Source organism: Salarias fasciatus, assembly GCF_902148845.1.
Source record: "Salarias fasciatus chromosome 23 unlocalized genomic scaffold, fSalaFa1.1 super_scaffold_20, whole genome shotgun sequence".
Classification (NCBI taxonomy): Eukaryota; Metazoa; Chordata; class Actinopteri; order Blenniiformes; family Blenniidae; genus Salarias; species Salarias fasciatus.
The window spans coordinates 11,587,667-11,608,644 of record NW_021941230.1 but is presented as its reverse complement, the minus strand read 5'-3'; the positions used below and the strand labels follow the sequence as shown (position 1 = coordinate 11,608,644).

The 20,978-nt window shown below is 42.8% G+C and overlaps 3 protein-coding genes across 3 annotated transcripts; all 3 read right to left on the bottom strand.

The window, feature by feature from the left end:
* Positions 1-2,770: 2,770 nt before the first annotated feature.
* On the bottom strand, positions 2,771-3,576 carry LOC115383635 (polyadenylate-binding protein 1-like). Its single transcript, XM_030085768.1, is given in 3 exon segments — positions 2,771-2,893; positions 3,034-3,227; positions 3,384-3,576. Coding segments are annotated over 3 exon segments (510 nt in total).
* Positions 3,577-7,720: 4,144 nt separating this feature from the next.
* On the bottom strand, positions 7,721-8,526 carry LOC115383634 (polyadenylate-binding protein 1-like). The gene is given in 3 exon segments (XM_030085767.1): positions 7,721-7,843; positions 7,984-8,177; positions 8,334-8,526. Coding segments are annotated over 3 exon segments (510 nt in total).
* Positions 8,527-17,793: 9,267 nt separating this feature from the next.
* On the bottom strand, positions 17,794-19,807 carry LOC115383633 (polyadenylate-binding protein 1-like). The gene is made up of 7 exons (XM_030085766.1): positions 19,721-19,807; positions 19,079-19,197; positions 18,833-18,972; positions 18,656-18,750; positions 18,435-18,572; positions 18,170-18,265; positions 17,794-17,970 (listed from the first exon to the last, which is right to left on the bottom strand). Exons 1-7 carry the CDS (start codon positions 19,805-19,807, stop codon positions 17,794-17,796), a joined length of 852 nt encoding a protein of 283 aa, XP_029941626.1.
* Between the last annotated feature and the right edge of the window lie 1,171 nt (positions 19,808-20,978).

Below are 20,978 nucleotides of genomic sequence, written 5' to 3'. Positions count from 1 at the left end.
CAAAATGCTTTGTCCTTTTGACATTGTGTGAGCACTGACAGTCAAAATGTTTAGATGTTTTGTCTTTAAGGGCAAAGGACCATTGAAATATTCCTCATCTACCTTTCTGTCTGGGCCCAGTCCTTCAGTCATCATGGTGACTGTGATAGTTTTTATTTTCTTCTTTGGGTTTTTTAGCTAACAGAAAATGTGTATAAGAAAATGAAGACAAAAAGCATTTTACAGTAAGAAGAACCTTCAAGTTCTGATTCACACATCGCTCTCATACCTCCAAGGAAACTGTTATAATTTTTATTTACACACAAAGCAACTTCCATCCATCGGAGTTCAATATGCTGTAAAATAAAAACAAAGAAACAAAAACAAAAAAACTAGAATTTTACACTCAGAGAGGCACAGGTGCAGACCTCCGCCACAGCTCAAATCAGTCACCAACAACAATAAGAACACCATATGTGATTAAAAAAAAAACAAAAAAAACATTTTATTTCTCCCCAACACAAACAATGTGTGGGAGAAAGCTGTTTGTTGCACGTTCATATCTCAGTGTGTTTCCTCACAGTGACTGACACTCCAGAATCCCCCTATTTTTGTCTGTTCTGGATCCTGGTATCCGGAATACTTCCGTGATCTGGATCAGCAGCTGATCTCTCTTAGAGTCCTTGAAGAAACTTACTGTAGTTTTTTGCTAAGCCCCCTTCTCATTTATTGTTGAGTTATGCCCAACTATGTGAAAGACTGCCCTGTCTCTCAATGATAAAGAATCCTTTAAAAAAATTCCTAGATCCAGACAGTGATCTGGATCGTCACCAAAATTTAATGGATTCTAAGTTAGCCCAAGACCCTCCTTTCCACAAAGTTTCATTGCAATCCCTCTATAACTTTTTCCGTAATGTTGCTCACAAACCAACCAAGCAACCAACAAACCAATGTGATTACATAACCTCCTTGGTGGAGGTAACAAAACAAAAAGGAAAATTGTATGAAGCCCAATGTACTGTAAATGAAGCTGGAGTTTCACAGCTCACTTCTTCACTGGTCTCCCTCCTCACCCTCCTGACTGTCCTCCTCACCTTCATGCAAACACATCCATGTCTGATATTCATGGTATTGAAGGTGTTTTTTTGACTAATTTTGACAGCTGAACAGATGATTTTGCAGGTGGTGACTGATACAATGAAATCATGCCAATATGTTTTGGAGAGAACAACCATTAGACTGAGAATCGATCAATCAGTTTAGATCGACATGACCTATTCACTTGGGAATTGTGCTAAATCTATCCTTACTGTGCTTAATCATTTGCAAAGATTTTCTGAGACATTGAGACAGGTACTAAGACATTTTAAAGCAACACTAAGGAACTTTCAGTTTTCGTTGATTTTGGCGGTGCCAGTGGACAAAAGCGGTAGTGTTTTGCCTGACCGAATACTACAGTTCCCATTAGGTCTAGCGCGTGGCGTCGTAAAATGCTGCTGCCGGCGGCATGCTGTCGGACTGAACTCGCCTACATTTGTTTCCAGTGCCTGTGTGAAGGATGGATAACGACGAGGTAATGAATCTAATGGTGGCTAAACAATGTTTTATCATGATGTGACGCATGCCGTAAAGCAGTCCGCCCATTTGGAGTTTTTTTAGTGTGCAGGGTTCCTACCACCCTCCTCACAGTTGCTTAGTCCAAGTGAAAGCAATACTGACGCCCTCAGCCCGTGACAGAGGGGTCATTTAACTAGTTGTAAGTCGATGTATCATCACAAAAGATATTAAAATGTTTTATTAAGGTTGAAAAGTTCCTTAGTGTCGCTTTAAATGTGATGACAGGAATGAAAAATGCCATTCTGTTGTGAGCGGTTACAGGGTAGTTTGGAGATTTGTCCATGTTGTTTTGAAAATGTAATTTTGGCGTCAAGAAATGAGCCAAACCAATGGAGAAAAACTGTAATTTTTGTCATTTTCGGTCAAAAGGTTTTCCTCATGTTGGATAAATCTAATGTCATCCACTGATTAAAATAAATTGTAAACATTACAATTATTGCATTATTATATTATTGTATTTGTTGTATTTGCATCAGTTTGTTGGACTTTTATATGTTGGAGTTTTAACTTTCGATTTTTGTCCAGGTTGAGAAACTTTTGTCACCATGTTCAGCAAGAAGTGATTTCCTCAGAAACGGACTTGTATAATTAGATCTGGTTGGAGGCTGCTGTCATATGTCAGGAGGCGGTTGTGTTTCCATGACAGAATTACAGATATCCTCTCAGATTAAAGTCTGATTTGACTCAATGTTCTTCTGTGGGCTGAAAACTGATGTTCACAAACAGTTGTGTTCTCAAACAGGATTTCAGTCAGTAAGCTGTGGTTCTGCCTTCAGCTTCCTTCCTTTCTTCACCTGATAAGAGAAGCCTTTCACACCTTCGTGTGATCAGCAGTTTGAACCTGACAGTTCAAAAAAATGCAGGAAAAAACATGTTTGTGTCAGTTTCATTTGACATAGTGGCTGGGCTGCCTTTTTATTAGAAATAAAATTCATTTTCAAAAATAATCTGTCATTGCATTATTTTAAATTTTATATATATAAAGTATCGGTATGCAAGTATCGGTATCGGTGAGTACTGAAGATGAAGTACTCGTACTTGGTATCGGTCTGAAAAAAAGTGGTATCGCACATCCCTAAATAAAACATCATGAAACATAAAGTCAATTGTGTCAAAACCTGACTTCATAACTTGTAATAGCAGGAGGGAGCAGTTTGAGGAACAGAAATCACACTTACACTTGTTGGTCATTGAAAAGCATGCCGTTCAGCCTCTTCGTGGCACTCTCAGCAGCCTCCTTGCTCTCAATATGCACGTAGCCGTAACCCTTGGACATGTTGTTGTCGTCACAGGCCACCTAGAAAGAGGAAGAGTCACAAGTCAGGAACATTCACAAGCATCATGCATTTTCAAAAATACAATCGACTCCACAACATTCAAGACTGTTATGCAAAGTAAATGCTCTACATGTCAACAGGGCAAGGCCCCCGTACTCACTTTGCAGGACAACACCGTCCCAAATGCTTAGAAAGTGTCCAGTAAGGCCAGGCTGTCGATGGACTTGTCCAGATTTTTTATGAGGATATTTCCTGCTCCGCTAGTTCTCAGGGAGGGGTCATGGTGGCACCACATTAACCGCGCAGGCCGGCCGTTGATCTTAGTGAAGGCCAACTCCTCTAGGGCTCGCTCAGCTACACACAGACAGCAAGAAAAGACAAAAAAAAAACAGCTTGTTAACAGGGTCATCCCTCAAGATGCAGCATCACACATGACTAAGATTGAAAACATGAAGATAGACACTCTGGAGGCACAGCGCCTCCTTTAGCGCTTGCATGGATAAAACTTACCATCTTCACGGTTTTGGTAGTTAATAAAACCATAACCGAGGGAGTGGCGGGTGAGGCGGTGTCTAAACACACGGGTGGAGATGACGGGCCCCACCTGGCTGAAGGCCTCATAAAGCATCATCTCTGTGGTGCTGGGATGCAGATCTCCCACATACAGAGAAGCCGATGGGTTGATGGGCGCAAACTGGTCCATAATCATTGGCTTCATCTTGCTGCAACCTGACAACTGAAAATTCATGGGTTCAGAACGTCATTATTTTCATAATTGTCCATTATCACACCAATGGAAACTTATGGAGTCTCTCACTTAAAAACAAGTGTTCTTACATTTCTCAATGAACGCTGCTCTCGAGGTTTCCTCTTCTGGTCCAACGTTCTCATAAAATACTGTCAGGAGATTCTCCTCTGTCCAAATGCGCCCTAATAAACAAATCCAGAAAGATCCAGCAACCAGAAGCTCAGTCAGCAATGGGCGGGTGATAATTCTCCACAACACAAAGCTACGACTGATCCGGACGTCTGAATAGTTCAGAATGGTGAACTGCAGGCTGAAGATACAGGCTATCAACTCTGGTGACAACATCACAGTTTGATTCAAAGTTGCCATGTACTTCAGGTGGTGATGTACAGTATTAATGCAGTAGAGTTTCCACAGGCCCATTTCTGGCTCAATCTGAACATATTATCCATCAAAACGTAGCTGCAGTCCTTGTAATTCTCACGATGCTTTCTTTTTTTCAGTATCTCAAATGTTTCTCTCGCCAAATGCGTTTTAGGAGACTGCAGAATTTTCTCCCATCTGCTCCAATGCATTCTGGAGAGAGATTTTCTGGCTGAAATCCCAAAGTTTACGTATTTTCACAAACTCACTCTTGCTATATGGATGATCCTACAGACGCGGACCATGAGGTGCTGATCCTCATTCCCGTTGCTTTACACTCTCCTGCAATCCGCCCCAGTGCATGCTGTCGGTCCTGGTTTGATTAAGCTATTTTAAAGAGGTTCCAGGCTCTTATTTTGACAGCCAGTTCACCCCCTACTCATTTATTCAATTAAAACAGAAAAAGTGATGAAACCTATAAACTAACCATTATTGAGACATCAGAGGTTTAGTGTTGAAGCTGAAGGAGGAAGACGAGGAAGAAACTCTGCTTCAGCCATTGACTGCTCAGAGTTTGATGGACAGCTGCTCTCAGCTGAATGATTACTCTGTCATTGTCTGTCGAATGATAAGAACATCTAGAAATACAATAGGGTCCTCGCTCTACAGGGCTCGGCCCCTCAAAAACAACAAACACAAGGTGATTCAAAGTAACAGTGAGGTGATTTTGTATTTTCAGATCAAGGTGAATCAATAATAGTTTTGCTCCATATAAGGCAACGGGATTGTGTATTTACATGACTGTTAGATGAGGTTTTCGGGCTGTAAGGAACATTGTCCTGCTTCTTAAAGCTGCATTCGAGCCATTAATGTGTAGATTTTGACTGATAGCGCCACTTCCTGTGACGGACAGCTCACCTGTGAGCGCTCGCAGTTTGACGTCACGTCGCCAAGTTAGTAGATCCTTCCTGTTCTGCTGTAGCGATTCACCATGACGCCCGGGACCCGAGGACTAATGTAATATCCTGACATAGCAGAGGACAAAAACTTTAGATTTGCAGTACATCTGCACATCATTCATGAGACTCAAGAGGCCGAATAGCACAACTTTGACCTTTTAAATACAGTGCTGAAAGGCTGAACTTACTTATTTCATTTAAATGCATTTTTAATCCCTAAAAGACCAATTTACACGACCAAAATAGTGTAAATGGTAGATGTCTCAGTCAGGTCAAGTCCAGAACAAGAGGATTCAGGCTTAACTGGACGCACAAAGCACCAAGCGAGGATGAGAACATGTGGATTCATCAAGCCAGGATGATGATGAGATAAACATTGATGATGAGACATCTTTTTCAACCTTGAACATTGACCCAGTGTGTGTCCACGTGAACAGCACATACAGGAGAAGTTTGGGGTTGTAGGAGGCACATATTGGCTTTATGTCTGTGTCTGGATGCTTCTTTTATTTACACTCACAGCTGGCTCATTTGACACGAAGTCAGCAGTTGCAAAACCTTTTTTCTGTTGTGATCTTTGCTGTAACTGTGCCTTGTTGCCTCCTTTTGCACCGACGGGAGTGTCTTGAATACCATCAAAAGTTGGATCAGAAACGATCTTGACCTGGTTCTCAATGAAGTTGACAATTTCCTTAAAGCCAGCCCGGCGACCATAGATTTCAAAAATGTCACATGATCTTGCCCTCCATTTTTCTCAGAGCTTTTGTGTGATTGTTTTCATGTTGGCAGGCAGATTGAGTTCATCCAAATACTGCAGCTGTGTGCTGGAGCTATTTATTAGTCTTTGCATATTTTCTGAATATTTCTTAATTTGTTTTCATGAGTATTATTGCATATAAAGTTTATTTAGCTTGATTTATTATTTATTTTGCATGTACCTTGCAAACCATTTTATTTCTCCCCAACACAAACAATGTGTGGGAGAAAGCTGTTTGTTGCACGTTCATATCTCAGTGTGTTTCCTCACAGTGACTGACACTCCAGAATCCCCCTATTTTTGTCAGTTGTGGATCCTGGTATCCGGAATACTTCCGTGATCTGGATCAGCAGCTGATCTCTCTTAGAGTCCTTGAAGAAACTTACTGTAGTTTTTTGCTAAGCCCCCTTCTCATTTATTGTTGAGTTATGCCCAACTATGTGAAAGACTGCCCTGTCTCTCAATGATAAAGAATCCTTTAAAAAAATTCCTAGATCCAGACAGTGATCTGGATCGTCACCAAAATTTAATGGATTCTAAGTTAGCCCAAGACCCTCCTTTCCACAAAGTTTCATTGCAATCCCTCTATAACTTTTTCCGTAATGTTGCTCACAAACCAACCAAGCAACCAACAAACCAATGTGATTACATAACCTCCTTGGTGGAGGTAACAAAACAAAAAGGAAAATTGTATGAAGCCCAATGTACTGTAAATGAAGCTGGAGTTTCACAGCTCACTTCTTCACTGGTCTCCCTCCTCACCCTCCTGACTGTCCTCCTCACCCTCATGCAAACACATCCATGTCTGATATTCATGGTATTGAAGTGTGTTTTTGACTAATTTTGACAGCTGAACAGATGATTTTGCAGGTGGTGACTGATAGAATGAAATCATGCCAATATGTTTTGGAGAGAACAACCATTAGACTGAGAATCGATCAATCAGTTTAGATCGACATGACCTATTCACTTGGGAATTGTGCTAAATCTATCCTTACTGTGCTTAATCATTTGCAAAGATTTTCTGAGACATTGAGACAGGTACTAAGACATTTTAAATGTGATGACAGGAATGAAAAATGCCATTCTGTTGTGAGCGGTTACAGGGTAGTTTGGAGATTTGTCCATGTTGTTTTGAAAATGTAATTTTGGTTTTCAAGAAATGAGCCAAACCAATGGAGAAAAACTGTAATTTCTGTCATTTTCGGTCAAAAGGTTTTCCTCATGTTGGATAAATCTAATGTCATCCACTGATTAAAATAAATTGTAAACATTACAATTATTGCATTATTATATTATTGTATTTGTTGTATTTGCATCAGTTTGTTGGACTTTTATATGTTGGAGTTTTAACTTTCGATTTTTGTCCAGGTTGAGAAACTTTTGTCACCATGTTCAGCAAGAAGTGATTTCCTCAGAAACGGACTTGTATAATTAGATCTGGTTGGAGGCTGCTGTCATATGTCAGGAGGCGGTTGTGTTTCCATGACAGAATTACAGATATCCTCTCAGATTAAAGTCTGATTTGACTCAATGTTCTTCTGTGGGCTGAAAACTGATGTTCACAAACAGTTGTGTTCTCAAACAGGATTTCAGTCAGTAAGCTGTGGTTCTGCCTTCAGCTTCCTTCCTTTCTTCACCTGATAAGAGAAGCCTTTCACACCTTCGTGTGATCAGCAGTTTGAACCTGACAGTTCAAAAAAATGCAGGAAAAAACATGTTTGTGTCAGTTTCATTTGACATAGTGGCTGGGCTGCCTTTTTATTAGAAATAAAATTCATTTTCAAAAATAATCTGTCATTGCATTATTTTAAATTTTATATATATAAAGTATCGGTATGCAAGTATCGGTATCGGTGAGTACTGAAGATGAAGTACTCGTACTTGGTATCGGTCTGAAAAAAAGTGGTATCGCACATCCCTAAATAAAACATCATGAAACATAAAGTCAATTGTGTCAAAACCTGACTTCATAACTTGTAATAGCAGGAGGGAGCAGTTTGAGGAACAGAAATCACACTTACACTTGTTGGTCATTGAAAAGCATGCCGTTCAGCCTCTTCGTGGCACTCTCAGCAGCCTCCTTGCTCTCAATATGCACGTAGCCGTAACCCTTGGACATGTTGTTGTCGTCACAGGCCACCTAGAAAGAGGAAGAGTCACAAGTCAGGAACATTCACAAGCATCATGCATTTTCAAAAATACAATCGACTCCACAACATTCAAGACTGTTATGCAAAGTAAATGCTCTACATGTCAACAGGGCAAGGCCCCCGTACTCACTTTGCAGGACAACACCGTCCCAAATGCTTAGAAAGTGTCCAGTAAGGCCAGGCTGTCGATGGACTTGTCCAGATTTTTTATGAGGATATTTCCTGCTCCGCTAGTTCTCAGGGAGGGGTCATGGTGGCACCACATTAACCGCGCAGGCCGGCCGTTGATCTTAGTGAAGGCCAACTCCTCTAGGGCTCGCTCAGCTACACACAGACAGCAAGAAAAGACAAAAAAAAAACAGCTTGTTAACAGGGTCATCCCTCAAGATGCAGCATCACACATGACTAAGATTGAAAACATGAAGATAGACACTCTGGAGGCACAGCGCCTCCTTTAGCGCTTGCATGGATAAAACTTACCATCTTCACGGTTTTGGTAGTTAATAAAACCATAACCGAGGGAGTGGCGGGTGAGGCGGTGTCTAAACACACGGGTGGAGATGACGGGCCCCACCTGGCTGAAGGCCTCATAAAGCATCATCTCTGTGGTGCTGGGATGCAGATCTCCCACATACAGAGAAGCCGATGGGTTGATGGGCGCAAACTGGTCCATAATCATTGGCTTCATCTTGCTGCAACCTGACAACTGAAAATTCATGGGTTCAGAACGTCATTATTTTCATAATTGTCCATTATCACACCAATGGAAACTTATGGAGTCTCTCACTTAAAAACAAGTGTTCTTACATTTCTCAATGAACGCTGCTCTCGAGGTTTCCTCTTCTGGTCCAACGTTCTCATAAAATACTGTCAGGAGATTCTCCTCTGTCCAAATGCGCCCTAATAAACAAATCCAGAAAGATCCAGCAACCAGAAGCTCAGTCAGCAATGGGCGGGTGATAATTCTCCACAACACAAAGCTACGACTGATCCGGACGTCTGAATAGTTCAGAATGGTGAACTGCAGGCTGAAGATACAGGCTATCAACTCTGGTGACAACATCACAGTTTGATTCAAAGTTGCCATGTACTTCAGGTGGTGATGTACAGTATTAATGCAGTAGAGTTTCCACAGGCCCATTTCTGGCTCAATCTGAACATATTATCCATCAAAACGTAGCTGCAGTCCTTGTAATTCTCACGATGCTTTCTTTTTTTCAGTATCTCAAATGTTTCTCTCGCCAAATGCGTTTTAGGAGACTGCAGAATTTTCTCCCATCTGCTCCAATGCATTCTGGAGAGAGATTTTCTGGCTGAAATCCCAAAGTTTACGTATTTTCACAAACTCACTCTTGCTATATGGATGATCCTACAGACGCGGACCATGAGGTGCTGATCCTCATTCCCGTTGCTTTACACTCTCCTGCAATCCGCCCCAGTGCATGCTGTCGGTCCTGGTTTGATTAAGCTATTTTAAAGAGGTTCCAGGCTCTTATTTTGACAGCCAGTTCACCCCCTACTCATTTATTCAATTAAAACAGAAAAAGTGATGAAACCTATAAACTAACCATTATTGAGACATCAGAGGTTTAGTGTTGAAGCTGAAGGAGGAAGACGAGGAAGAAACTCTGCTTCAGCCATTGACTGCTCAGAGTTTGATGGACAGCTGCTCTCAGCTGAATGATTACTCTGTCATTGTCTGTCGAATGATAAGAACATCTAGAAATACAATAGGGTCCTCGCTCTACAGGGCTCGGCCCCTCAAAAACAACAAACACAAGGTGATTCAAAGTAACAGTGAGGTGATTTTGTATTTTCAGATCAAGGTGAATCAATAATAGTTTTGCTCCATATAAGGCAACGGGATTGTGTATTTACATGACTGTTAGATGAGGTTTTCGGGCTGTAAGGAACATTGTCCTGCTTCTTAAAGCTGCATTCGAGCCATTAATGTGTAGATTTTGACTGATAGCGCCACTTCCTGTGACGGACAGCTCACCTGTGAGCGCTCGCAGTTTGACGTCACGTCGCCAAGTTAGTAGATCCTTCCTGTTCTGCTGTAGCGATTCACCATGACGCCCGGGACCCGAGGACTAATGTAATATCCTGACATAGCAGAGGACAAAAACTTTAGATTTGCAGTACATCTGCACATCATTCATGAGACTCAAGAGGCCGAATAGCACAACTTTGACCTTTTAAATACAGTGCTGAAAGGCTGAACTTACTTATTTCATTTAAATGCATTTTTAATCCCTAAAAGACCAATTTACACGACCAAAATAGTGTAAATGGTAGATGTCTCAGTCAGGTCAAGTCCAGAACAAGAGGATTCAGGCTTAACTGGACGCACAAAGCACCAAGCGAGGATGAGAACATGTGGATTCATCAAGCCAGGATGATGATGAGATAAACATTGATGATGAGACATCTTTTTCAACCTTGAACATTGACCCAGTGTGTGTCCACGTGAACAGCACATACAGGAGAAGTTTGGGGTTGTAGGAGGCACATATTGGCTTTATGTCTGTGTCTGGATGCTTCTTTTATTTACACTCACAGCTGGCTCATTTGACACGAAGTCAGCAGTTGCAAAACCTTTTTTCTGTTGTGATCTTTGCTGTAACTGTGCCTTGTTGCCTCCTTTTGCACCGACGGGAGTGTCTTGAATACCATCAAAAGTTGGATCAGAAACGATCTTGACCTGGTTCTCAATGAAGTTGACAATTTCCTTAAAGCCAGCCCGGCGACCATAGATTTCAAAAATGTCACATGATCTTGCCCTCCATTTTTCTCAGAGCTTTTGTGTGATTGTTTTCATGTTGGCAGGCAGATTGAGTTCATCCAAATACTACAGCTTTGTGCTGGAGCTATTTATTAGTCTTTGCATATTTTCTGAATATTTCTTAATTTGTTTTCATGAGTATTATTGCATATAAAGTTTATTTAGCTTGATTTATTATTTATTTTGCATGTACCTTGCAAACCATTTTATTTCTCCCCAACACAAACAATGCGTGGGAGAAAGCTGTTTGTTGCTCGTTCATATATCAGTGTGTTTCCTCACAGTGACTGACACTCCAGAATCCCCCTATTTTTGTCTGTTCTGGATCCTGGTATCCGGAATACTTCCGTGATCTGGATCAGCAGCTGATATCTCTTAGAGTCCTTGAAGAAACTTACTGTAGTTTTTTGCTGAGCCGCCTTTTCATTTATTGTTGAGTTATGCCCAACTATGTGAAAGACTGCCCTGTCTCTCAATGATAAAGAATCCTTTAAAAAAATTCCTAGATCCAGACAGTGATCCGGATCGTCACCAAAATTTAATGGATTCTAAGTTAGCCCAAGACCCTCCTTTCCACAAAGTTTCATTGCAATCCCTCTATAACTTTTTCCGTAATGTTGCTCACAAACCAACCAAGCAACCAACAAACCAATGTGATTACATAACCTCCTTGGTGGAGGTAACAAAACAAAAAGGAAAATTGTATGAAGCCCAATGTACTGTAAATGAAGCTGGAGTTTCACAGCTCACTTCTTCACTGGTCTCCCTCCTCACCCTCCTGACTGTCCTCCTCACCTTCATGCAAACACATCCATGTCTGATATTTATGGTATTGAAGTGTGTTTTTGACTAATTTTGACAGCTGAACAGATGATTTTGCAGGTGGTGACTGATACAATGAAATCATGCCGATATGTTTTGGAGAGAACAACCATTAGACTGAGAATCGATCAATCAGTTTAGATCGACATGACCTATTCACTTGGGAATTGTGCTAAATCTATCCTTACTGTGCTTAATCATTTGCAAAGATTTTCTGAGACATTGAGACAGGTACTAAGACATTTTAAATGTGATGACAGGAATGAAAAATGCCATTCTGTTGTGAGCGGTTACAGGGTAGTTTGGAGATTTGTCCATGTTGTTTTGAAAATGTAATTTTGGCGTCAAGAAATGAGCCAAACCAATGGAGAAAAACTGTAATTTTTGTCATTTTCGGTCAAAAGGTTTTCCTCATGTTGGATAAATCTAATGTCATCCACTGATTAAAATAAATTGTAAACATTACAATTATTGCATTATTATATTATTGTATTTGTTGTATTTGCATCAGTTTGTTGGACTTTTATATGTTGGAGTTTTAACTTTCGATTTTTGTCCAGGTTGAGAAACTTTTGTCACCATGTTCAGCAAGAAGTGATTTCCTCAGAAACGGACTTGTATAATTAGATCTGGTTGGAGGCTGCTGTCATATGTCAGGAGGCGGTTGTGTTTCCATGACAGAATTACAGATATCCTCTCAGATTAAAGTCTGATTTGACTCAATGTTCTTCTGTGGGCTGAAAACTGATGTTCACAAACAGTTGTGTTCTCAAACAGGATTTCAGTCAGTAAGCTGTGGTTCTGCCTTCAGCTTCCTTCCTTTCTTCACCTGATAAGAGAAGCCTTTCACACCTTCGTGTGATCAGCAGTTTGAACCTGACAGTTCAAAAAAATGCAGGAAAAAACATGTTTGTGTCAGTTTCATTTGACTGCATCTCTCCGTCATCAAATTCAAAGTTTAATTTAGTTTTACTGATAAAATGTCTCCACAGGTTTGTTTCTAGAGCAGATTTAAAACCAGTATGGCCTGTGGCTAGCCAATATGCTTTATAGTACCATAAAACAAGACCAAACAAAGCAAAACAGACACATAGCACAAATACAAGCTCCAGAGGGGAGTCTGCTGAGCCAGAGGCAAGGATGAACCAGTTGGGCTCAGACCAGATTGGCAACCTCCACAAGACTTAAACATGCAGATGCTGACAAACTAGACATTGTTCACCACAGTTTGTGAAGAGCTTACCAACTAAATCCAACAGACCTGGACCGCTTCATGAGGAAGTAGAAAGATACAGAGATAGAAGAAGTGCAGTGGAGGAAAACAGCTTGCAGCAAGCAGCATCTCATTCAGACGGGTCTTTACTGAGCATTTGCAAAGCGGATTCTCATACACGAGCACGAGCAAACCAAGCTTAAGCTACATCTAAATGATAAAAATAAGTTTGTTTTAATTACAGATGGAATTAATTAAATTTATGTTCAAATCTAATTGATTAAAATATGAGACATTTAAAAAGGATCTGAATGTTTTTTTTTCAGTGAAGGATGTGCTTCTTTCTACTTTAACACTTTTGGTTCTGTCTCATTTCAAAGGACGCCTGGCTGCTGTTATATGCCAGACACATTTGCTCTTCCAAGAGGAGCTCACACACGCGTGGACAGAATTGTTGGTACCCTTCGTCTAATAAAAGAAAAATCCACAGTGGTCAGAGAAACAACTTGAATCTGACAAAAGTAGCAATAAATAAAAATTCTATGAAATTTAACCAATGAAAGTCAGGCATTGCTTTTCAACCAGGCTTCAACAGAACTATTAAAAAAAAACAAAAAACTCATGAAACATTCCTGGACAAAAATGATGGTACCCTTAACTTAATATTTAGTTGCACAACCTTTTGAGGCAATCACTGCAATCAAACGATTCTTGTAACTGTCAGTGAGACTTCTGCAGCTTCACACCGAAGCACTGTTCGGATCAGAAAAGCCTTCTGGGTGAGTATGTTGATGTACTTCATTCTATAAACAACATGAAAACTGTTTAAACCGAACTTATCGTTTAAGTGTGGTCCACTTCATGTGACTCCCTGTCGCCCTCTATATGAGACACTGACTCATTACAAGACTGTAGACACCTGTGATGCCAGTTAGTGGACACACCTGGGACTGACATGTCCCTTTGGTCACATCATTGTCTGTCTTTTCTAGGGGTACCATCACTTTTGTCCAGGCCTGTTTCTTGAGGTTATTTTTTTAAATAATTCTGTTGAAGCGTGGTTGAAAAGCAATGTCTGACTTTCATTAGCTAAATTTCATGGAATTTTTTTTTTATTATTACTTTGGTCAGATTCAAGTTGTTTCTCTGACCACTGTGAATTTTTCTTTTCATAAATGAAGGGTACCAACAATTTTGTCCACTCATGTAAGTATCAAGCTCCTCTTGTTAATATGCTTTCTTAATTTATTTCTTGTATTTTGAGAACTGATACATGATAGGTACTGGTAGTGAACTGGGGCGTGAAGGTGAGGATCCAGGTGTCAAATCACACCAGAGCATCAGGAGAGGCCTACTACAGATCACCATTAGTCTAACTCACCACAAGAAAACAAGGTAACTGAGTCCACAGGTAGAATGTGAAGAGTAAATGAAGATCAGAGGTGCAGCTACCCGCCCCAGGCCAGTACCCCCCAGCGCTCCAGCCACGAACCCCGAGATCCCAGATCACACACACCCCCCCCCCCAAAACCCAAATTTTCTGGACAATTTCTGAACGGCCTTTTATTTCCAAGGATGTAGAGAAGGTCATTCTCAGCCAGCAGGAAACATTCTTCAAATATGAAGTGCAGGCCCTCCTTGAAAGATGGCTAAAAGACGATAAATCAAGAATGTTTGTGTTTAACTGTCATGTGTTGAAGTGGTGATCTCATGAAGGTGTGACTGGCTTCTCATATCAGGTGATTGAAATCCTGTTTGAGAACATAAAGAATGAAGAAATACAAGCGTGTTGAGGTGTTGTGAAAATCAGTTTTCAGCCTGCAGAATATACATGGAGTCAAATCTTTAATCTGAGAGGATATCTCTAATTCTGTCATGGAAACACAACCACCTCATGACACATGACAGCTTCCTCCTATCAGATATAATTATACAAGTCCGTTTCTCAGGAAATCACTTCTTGCTCAACATGGTTACAAAAGTTGTTCAACCTGGACAAAAATCCAGAGTTAAAACTCCAACAAACATAGAAAAGTCCAACAAACTGATGCAAATGACAACAAGTAGATGTAAAGCCTCCAGAAAGTGATGGAAGCCAAAAAGCAGATGTAAAAATGCAGTAAAGACATGTTGACGTGGGCGTATGTGGAAGCTCGACCTCCACCTAATGGCTGATAAATGTTTGGGACAGTTGATGATGAGACACTCAGAGAGACGTGGTCGACCTGGAACATGGAGCTGAAGCTGCTGCTGCTGTGGAGCTCAGGTAGGACTCTGCTGCTGACTGCTGCTTCTCTCTCTGCTGGGAATTCTCCTCCATCTGGGAGTTTCAGAGCTCCACAAACTAGAAGGAAGACATTAGTGTGGTCCTGAAAGCTGCTTCATGGATCATCCTGATGCCTCTTTTCTGCAGTGAGGATTTGGAGCTGCTGCTCCAAACCTTCAGGCAGTCGTTCCAGTACGACAGTATCAGTGATCAATATCTCATCTGGAGAGCTTTGCTGTTTAGGAAGGATTCTGCTTTGCTGAGGACTGAAAGACTTGTGGATATTTTGGAAACATCATGTTTGATGTGAGGTTTCCAGCAGATCTTCTTGTTGATTTTCACCCTCAGATACTTGATTTCTGGAACTCTGTCTTCTTCTACACCTTCTGTCAGAACTTTAGAGTCTCTATGTTCCCCTCATGACTTCCAAACAACATACATTTACTGAGAGTTTGTTTGAATCAAAGCTCTTCTTGAATGTGTTCAGTTCTGAGTTGATTTCCTCTGAGAGCTGCTCTAAATTTCCCCTGGACAGAAAATAGCTGTGTCATCAGAAAACAAGATTCAGGTTCTGTGTGGACTACCGGTGTCTGAACAGCGTGACAAAGACTAGTACCCGCTGCCCCGCATCAATGACGCCTTTGACTACATCTCCGGCTCCAGCTGGTTCAGTTCCCTCGATCTGCGCAGCAGCTACTGGCAAGTGGAGCTAACCCCGGAAGCGAGGCCCAAGACCGCATTCACGTTCAGCCAGGGGCTGTGGCAGTTCCGGGTCATGCCATTCGGGCTCTGCAACGCACCAGCGCCGTTCGAGCGGCTCATAGAGAGTGTGCTGGCCACCGTCCCCCGGGAGCGCTGCGTGGTGTACCTGGACGACCTGCTGGTGCACGCTGACAGCTTCAATGGGGCCCTCGCCAACCTAAAAGAGGTCTTCGAGCACATCTGCCAGGCGGGGCTGAGACTGCACCCGGGGAAGTGCCATCTGCTGAGCCGAGAGACAGAGTTCCTGGGGCACGTCGTCAGAGCTAAGGGTGTGGCTGCCAACCCCGACAAGGTGGATGCCGCCCGGTGCTGGCGGAGGCCGACTAATGTCAGCGAACTACGAAGCTTCCTGCAGCTCGCGTCGTATTACCAACACTTCGTGAAAGACTTTGCCACCATCGCCAGTCCGCTTCACCGGACTCACTCAGGTGTTTATACGACACATTTACAATCCGCTTCACCTTACAATTTGATGATAGGGGATTTTTGGGCCCATGTAAACATGCCCATTCTGAATCAACTGAAGACTTTTCAGGCAGTTGTTTGGACACCCTGATCACAGGGAATCACAACAATTTACTCTGGAGGTAACAAACAAAGGTTGCTGTTGAACTCCATGTTTAACTTCAGTCTGAGCGAATGTCACTGACAATATCACAGTGAGTGGACTGTTAAGAATTGATATCTGATGCCTCTCAGTTTTTAATATTTGCAACTACAGAAATATTAAGATAGACCATGGACATCACAACAGATGAGTCAGAACAGAGGAAACCTAAACACAGAATAATCAACTACTTTTACAACGTAAAACTTTAAAATTCATTGACCTTTTGGAGCTCAAAACTATTCAGATAGAGATGGACGGACTAGTTTCTACATTACAATCTATGGAGTAAAACTGTGGTACAAATTATGTGTGGAGATCAAGCAAATATCAAACATAATTCAGTTTAAAAAGAGACATCAAGAATGGTGATTATTGTGTTTAATAATGACAATGAGTTTTGTTTCTTTTGTGGATAATGGTGAATTGGTAACGAGTGTAGAAGATGGTAGAACAATTGATGTCTGCATGACTGTTGTGACACATGAAAACACTGTTGTCCATAATTCAATCACTGCTTCATGTGTCAGAAGTTGGTTGATTTTAAATGAGCCAAAACTTAAAGTTCCAATCAGGAATGATGCAAAAGTACTGAAGGAGTCAGACTGAAGTTTGTTTTCCTCCTGTTCCATCATGTAAACTACATCTATCAAAGACAGATTCTTCAATATTTGTTTGATGCTTTAAAATGTTTATTTTCTTTAATGTTTTTAAGAGAGAGTCATTTTTTTCCATTTTCCTTTTCAATGCTTCTTTTTTTCCTTCCCTCTGTTTGTAATGAAGATATCATTCATTTCACCAATGTTTTCAGAGGTTTTGCATTTTCAATGCTTAATTTCTTTTTTTCTTGCTTTTCTTCCTTCCCTCTGCGTTCACAATGATGATAATTTTTCTTGTTTCTTTCCTTCACTCTTTGTTTGTAATTAAGATATCAATGATTTCATCTATGTTATCAGAGGTTTTGCTTCTTCAGTGCTGAATTTCTTTTTTCTTTCTTTCCTTCCTTCCCTATGTTCATAATGACCTGAGGATCGTGCTGGGGCTGCCCACAGGGCTCATAATGGGGTCCAATGTGGTGCCCACAATGGGGGCGCCTGAGGTTCCCACTGGGGCTGTAAGTGCGCCTCCTGCTGGGGGCCCACGTCGGAAGCGCGCGTTACACTCCCGCCGAGGGCGCACGTAGGGCTCATGTTGCGGATGCAGGTGGGATTCATGTCGGGCACGTGCATGGGGGCCCCGCGGTTGGTGCAGGTGAGGCTGCTGCTGGAAGTGTGGGTAGTCCTGATCCTGGGGGCGTGGGAGGACCGTACACTGGGGGTGTGGGTGGTCCTCATTTTGAGGGTGTGGGAGGACCTCATTCTGGGGGTGTGGGTGGTCCTCATTCTGGGAGTGTGGGAGGACCTCACACTGGGGGTGTGGGTGAGGCTGCTGCTGGGGGTGTACCTGTGGCTCCCGCCAGGGTCCCATGTAGGTCTCAGTTTGGGGTCACACGCAGGGCCCCTGCTGAAGACGGACACCAGGACGAGCCCAGGCCAGCACCACGTAGAGTGGCTGGGTGCCCAACACGCGGCCGTTCATCTCCTTTGTGGCCTTGGTGGCCTCCTCGGGGGACGAAAAGCACACAAATCCAAATCCTTTGCAGCGTTCCCCCTCCCTCATCACCTGTGGAAGAGACACAATTTAAACTCATTCAGTTCAGGTATGAAAAAATTCAATTAAACATCGTCTTTCTCAGAGTTCCTACTTATTCAAAATGCCTGTCACCTTAGTTTACACAAGACTTATGGACATATGACAGGAATTACCATTAGGACTTAGAAATCCATTAAACTTTGTAATTCACTGCTACTTGACTGCTCACCTTGATACTGATGATTTGTCCAAAGGGGCTGAAAGCTCTGTATAGGCGTTCCTCATCCATGTCAGCATCCAGGTTATGGATGTATAGATTGACCCCCTGTTTATTCAAGGACAAAAGAGAAGTTAGTGCCACCCCGAATAATAGTCATTCATTTTCTGTAAACAGTACAACCTGGACTCAAAGGTCCTCTGCCACTTTCATTCTGAGGGTGAAAGATCTGCTCCTCAAAAAGTGATCGGACACATGAGCTCAGTGACCTACTGACCTGATACCTGGCCCCGCGATCCAGAGTCTCGGGCTCAAACCTGCGCCTGAGCTCGATCTGCTGCTCTGCCTTCTTCTGGGCTCGGCATACGGACAACTGCCGGCCGTTCAAGTCTTTTCCGTTCAAGTCGTCCACCGCCTGGGAGGAAATAGACATGGTTACTGTGATTTGAAGCAGAACGTTTGATCTATCCATCAGTCTTCCTCAGAACTGGTTCTTACCTTCTGTGCGTTCTCGTGTGTCTCGAACCGGGCGAATCCAAATCCCTTTGACTCTCCGTTCTCGTCCGTCATCACACGAACGCTGGATGTGGGTCCTGTCATAAACAGCAGCTGATCAGTATCGGTTCACATCCTCAGCTGTGAATGCTGAGTGGATATTAAATCTGACTCTCTTACCGTATTTGCGAAAGAGCTCTTTAAGCTTCCCATCATCCATGTCCTCTCCAAAGTTCTTGACATAAACATTGGTAAACTCCTCAGAATGAGCAGTGAGCTCAGCCTCCCTGTCCTCATAAGGCTGGAATGGTTCAATCGTTCTGTTGAAGAAAACATCATGAAACATAAAGTCAATTGTGTCAAAACCTGACTTCATAACTTGTAATAGCAGGAGGGAGCAGTTTGAGGAACAGAAATCACACTTACACTTGTTGGTCATTGAAAAGCATGCCATTCAGCCTCTTCGTGGCACACTCAGCAGCCTCCTTGCTCTCAAAATGCACGTAGCCGTAACCCTTGGACATGTTGTTGTCGTCACAGGCCACCTAGAAAGAGGAAGAGTCACAAGTCAGAAACATTCACAAGCATCATGTATTTTCAAAAATACAATCGACTCCACAACATTCAAGACTGTTATGCAAAGTAAATGCTCTACATGTCAGCAGGGCAAGGCCCCTGTAAGGCCCCCGCAAAGTAAATGCTCTGGTGGTTCAGTGCTCCGGTTCAGAAATGGGGTAGAGGAAAGCCCCGGCCGGGGACCCCGGTGGTCCCAGGGCCCGTGCCCCGCGGAGCCATGACCGGCAGGAGCCGGTCCACCCCGGGCGCCAGACGCCCGAGGTGGGCAGAGCCGAGAGCCCAAGGCCCAAGAGCCCAAGAGCCGACCCTCCACACAGGTGGAGGGCCATGACCCACCCGGGAGAACCGGCCCACACGGGCGGCTACCCACCCCAGGCCAGCACCCCCCCCAGCGCTCCGGCCACGCACCCCGAGATCCTGGGCATCAACCCCCCCTTCCTGCAGGTAGGAGGGGGCCTTTCCATAAACTCACTGATGAGTGAAGAATCAGACCTTGTAGTCAATTCGTGCAGAGATGGGGAGCCAGTCCTTGGAGGATGGGTGTTGTCCGTCCGTCCGTCCGTCCGTCCGTCCATCCATCCACCCGGTTTATATCCAGGACTGGGTCTCAGAAGCAGGGATGCCCAGACTTCCCTGTCCCCAGACACCTCCTCCAGAAATTCACTTCTTAAAATCTGAACTTTCCCTCAGAAATATTGACCAATGTGTGAATAAAGTCAGAGCTGTTGATTGACTGGTGTGACATTGAGTTACCTCAGAGGGAAAGTTCAGATGGATTTCATGATGGTTTATGAAATTTTGCATGGTGATAGGTATGGACACAAGGTTTTCAAAAACCATCACAAGCAAGTTGAGATCGCCCCCTAGAGGCTGCTTTTACAAAATCCAATATGGTCACAAGGTCATTTGAGACAAAAACACAGAAGTGGCCATATCTCAGTAAATTTTTCACGATTTGAGCTGAAATTTGGATTGTGCACAGTTCACTGCCTGATTTGAAGAAGGGTGCAAACAAATTCCGATCAGCAAAGGCAAATACAGCACTCATCACCAAGCTTTTCCTATCCCTTCAAGTACGGTCAGATGCTGACATAGATGACTTCTTCAGACATGAAAATATGCGCGAGCCCCCTGCCTTATCTGATCAGGGAAAACTGATGTCTGGTAAGAAGTCATCCCTTCTTAGCTGTCTACCTGGCGTGCTGATCCTGGACCTGATCCAGCAGCCAAAGAGGCCTCTGTTGTTGTGTTTGATATGTCAGCCGTCATTCATATGGTCAAACCCCATCGTGCCAATGTTTTTGGACAGTACACGCAGAAGCACTTGATACCATTCCTGCAGAGCCAGCTGACCAAAAACACTACGCAAGTAGATGCTGTCTCTCAGGATGCAAGTCTCAAATCACAGACTCGCGCCAGATAAGGAGAAACTCTAGGTCACCGAACTAGAGTCTCAGCCAAGATCTCTGTATCAACTGGCAAAACTTCTTAAAAGAATCTAACAACAAAGATGAGCTGTTTCAGTTCCTCAGTGACCAACTGGCTCAAGAAACCACTGGTGCAAGCTATCATCTCCTCACCACAAAGGCTGAACTTGTACTCAGCAACCAACCAACTAATCTAACAGCTCTGTCTCCATGGCACCAAGAAGAAGCTGACACACGAATGATGCTTCATTTGTGCCATGCTGCGGAGCAGGGACATACTAAGGCATAACTCAGGACAGTGGACACTGATGTGGTCAGCTGTC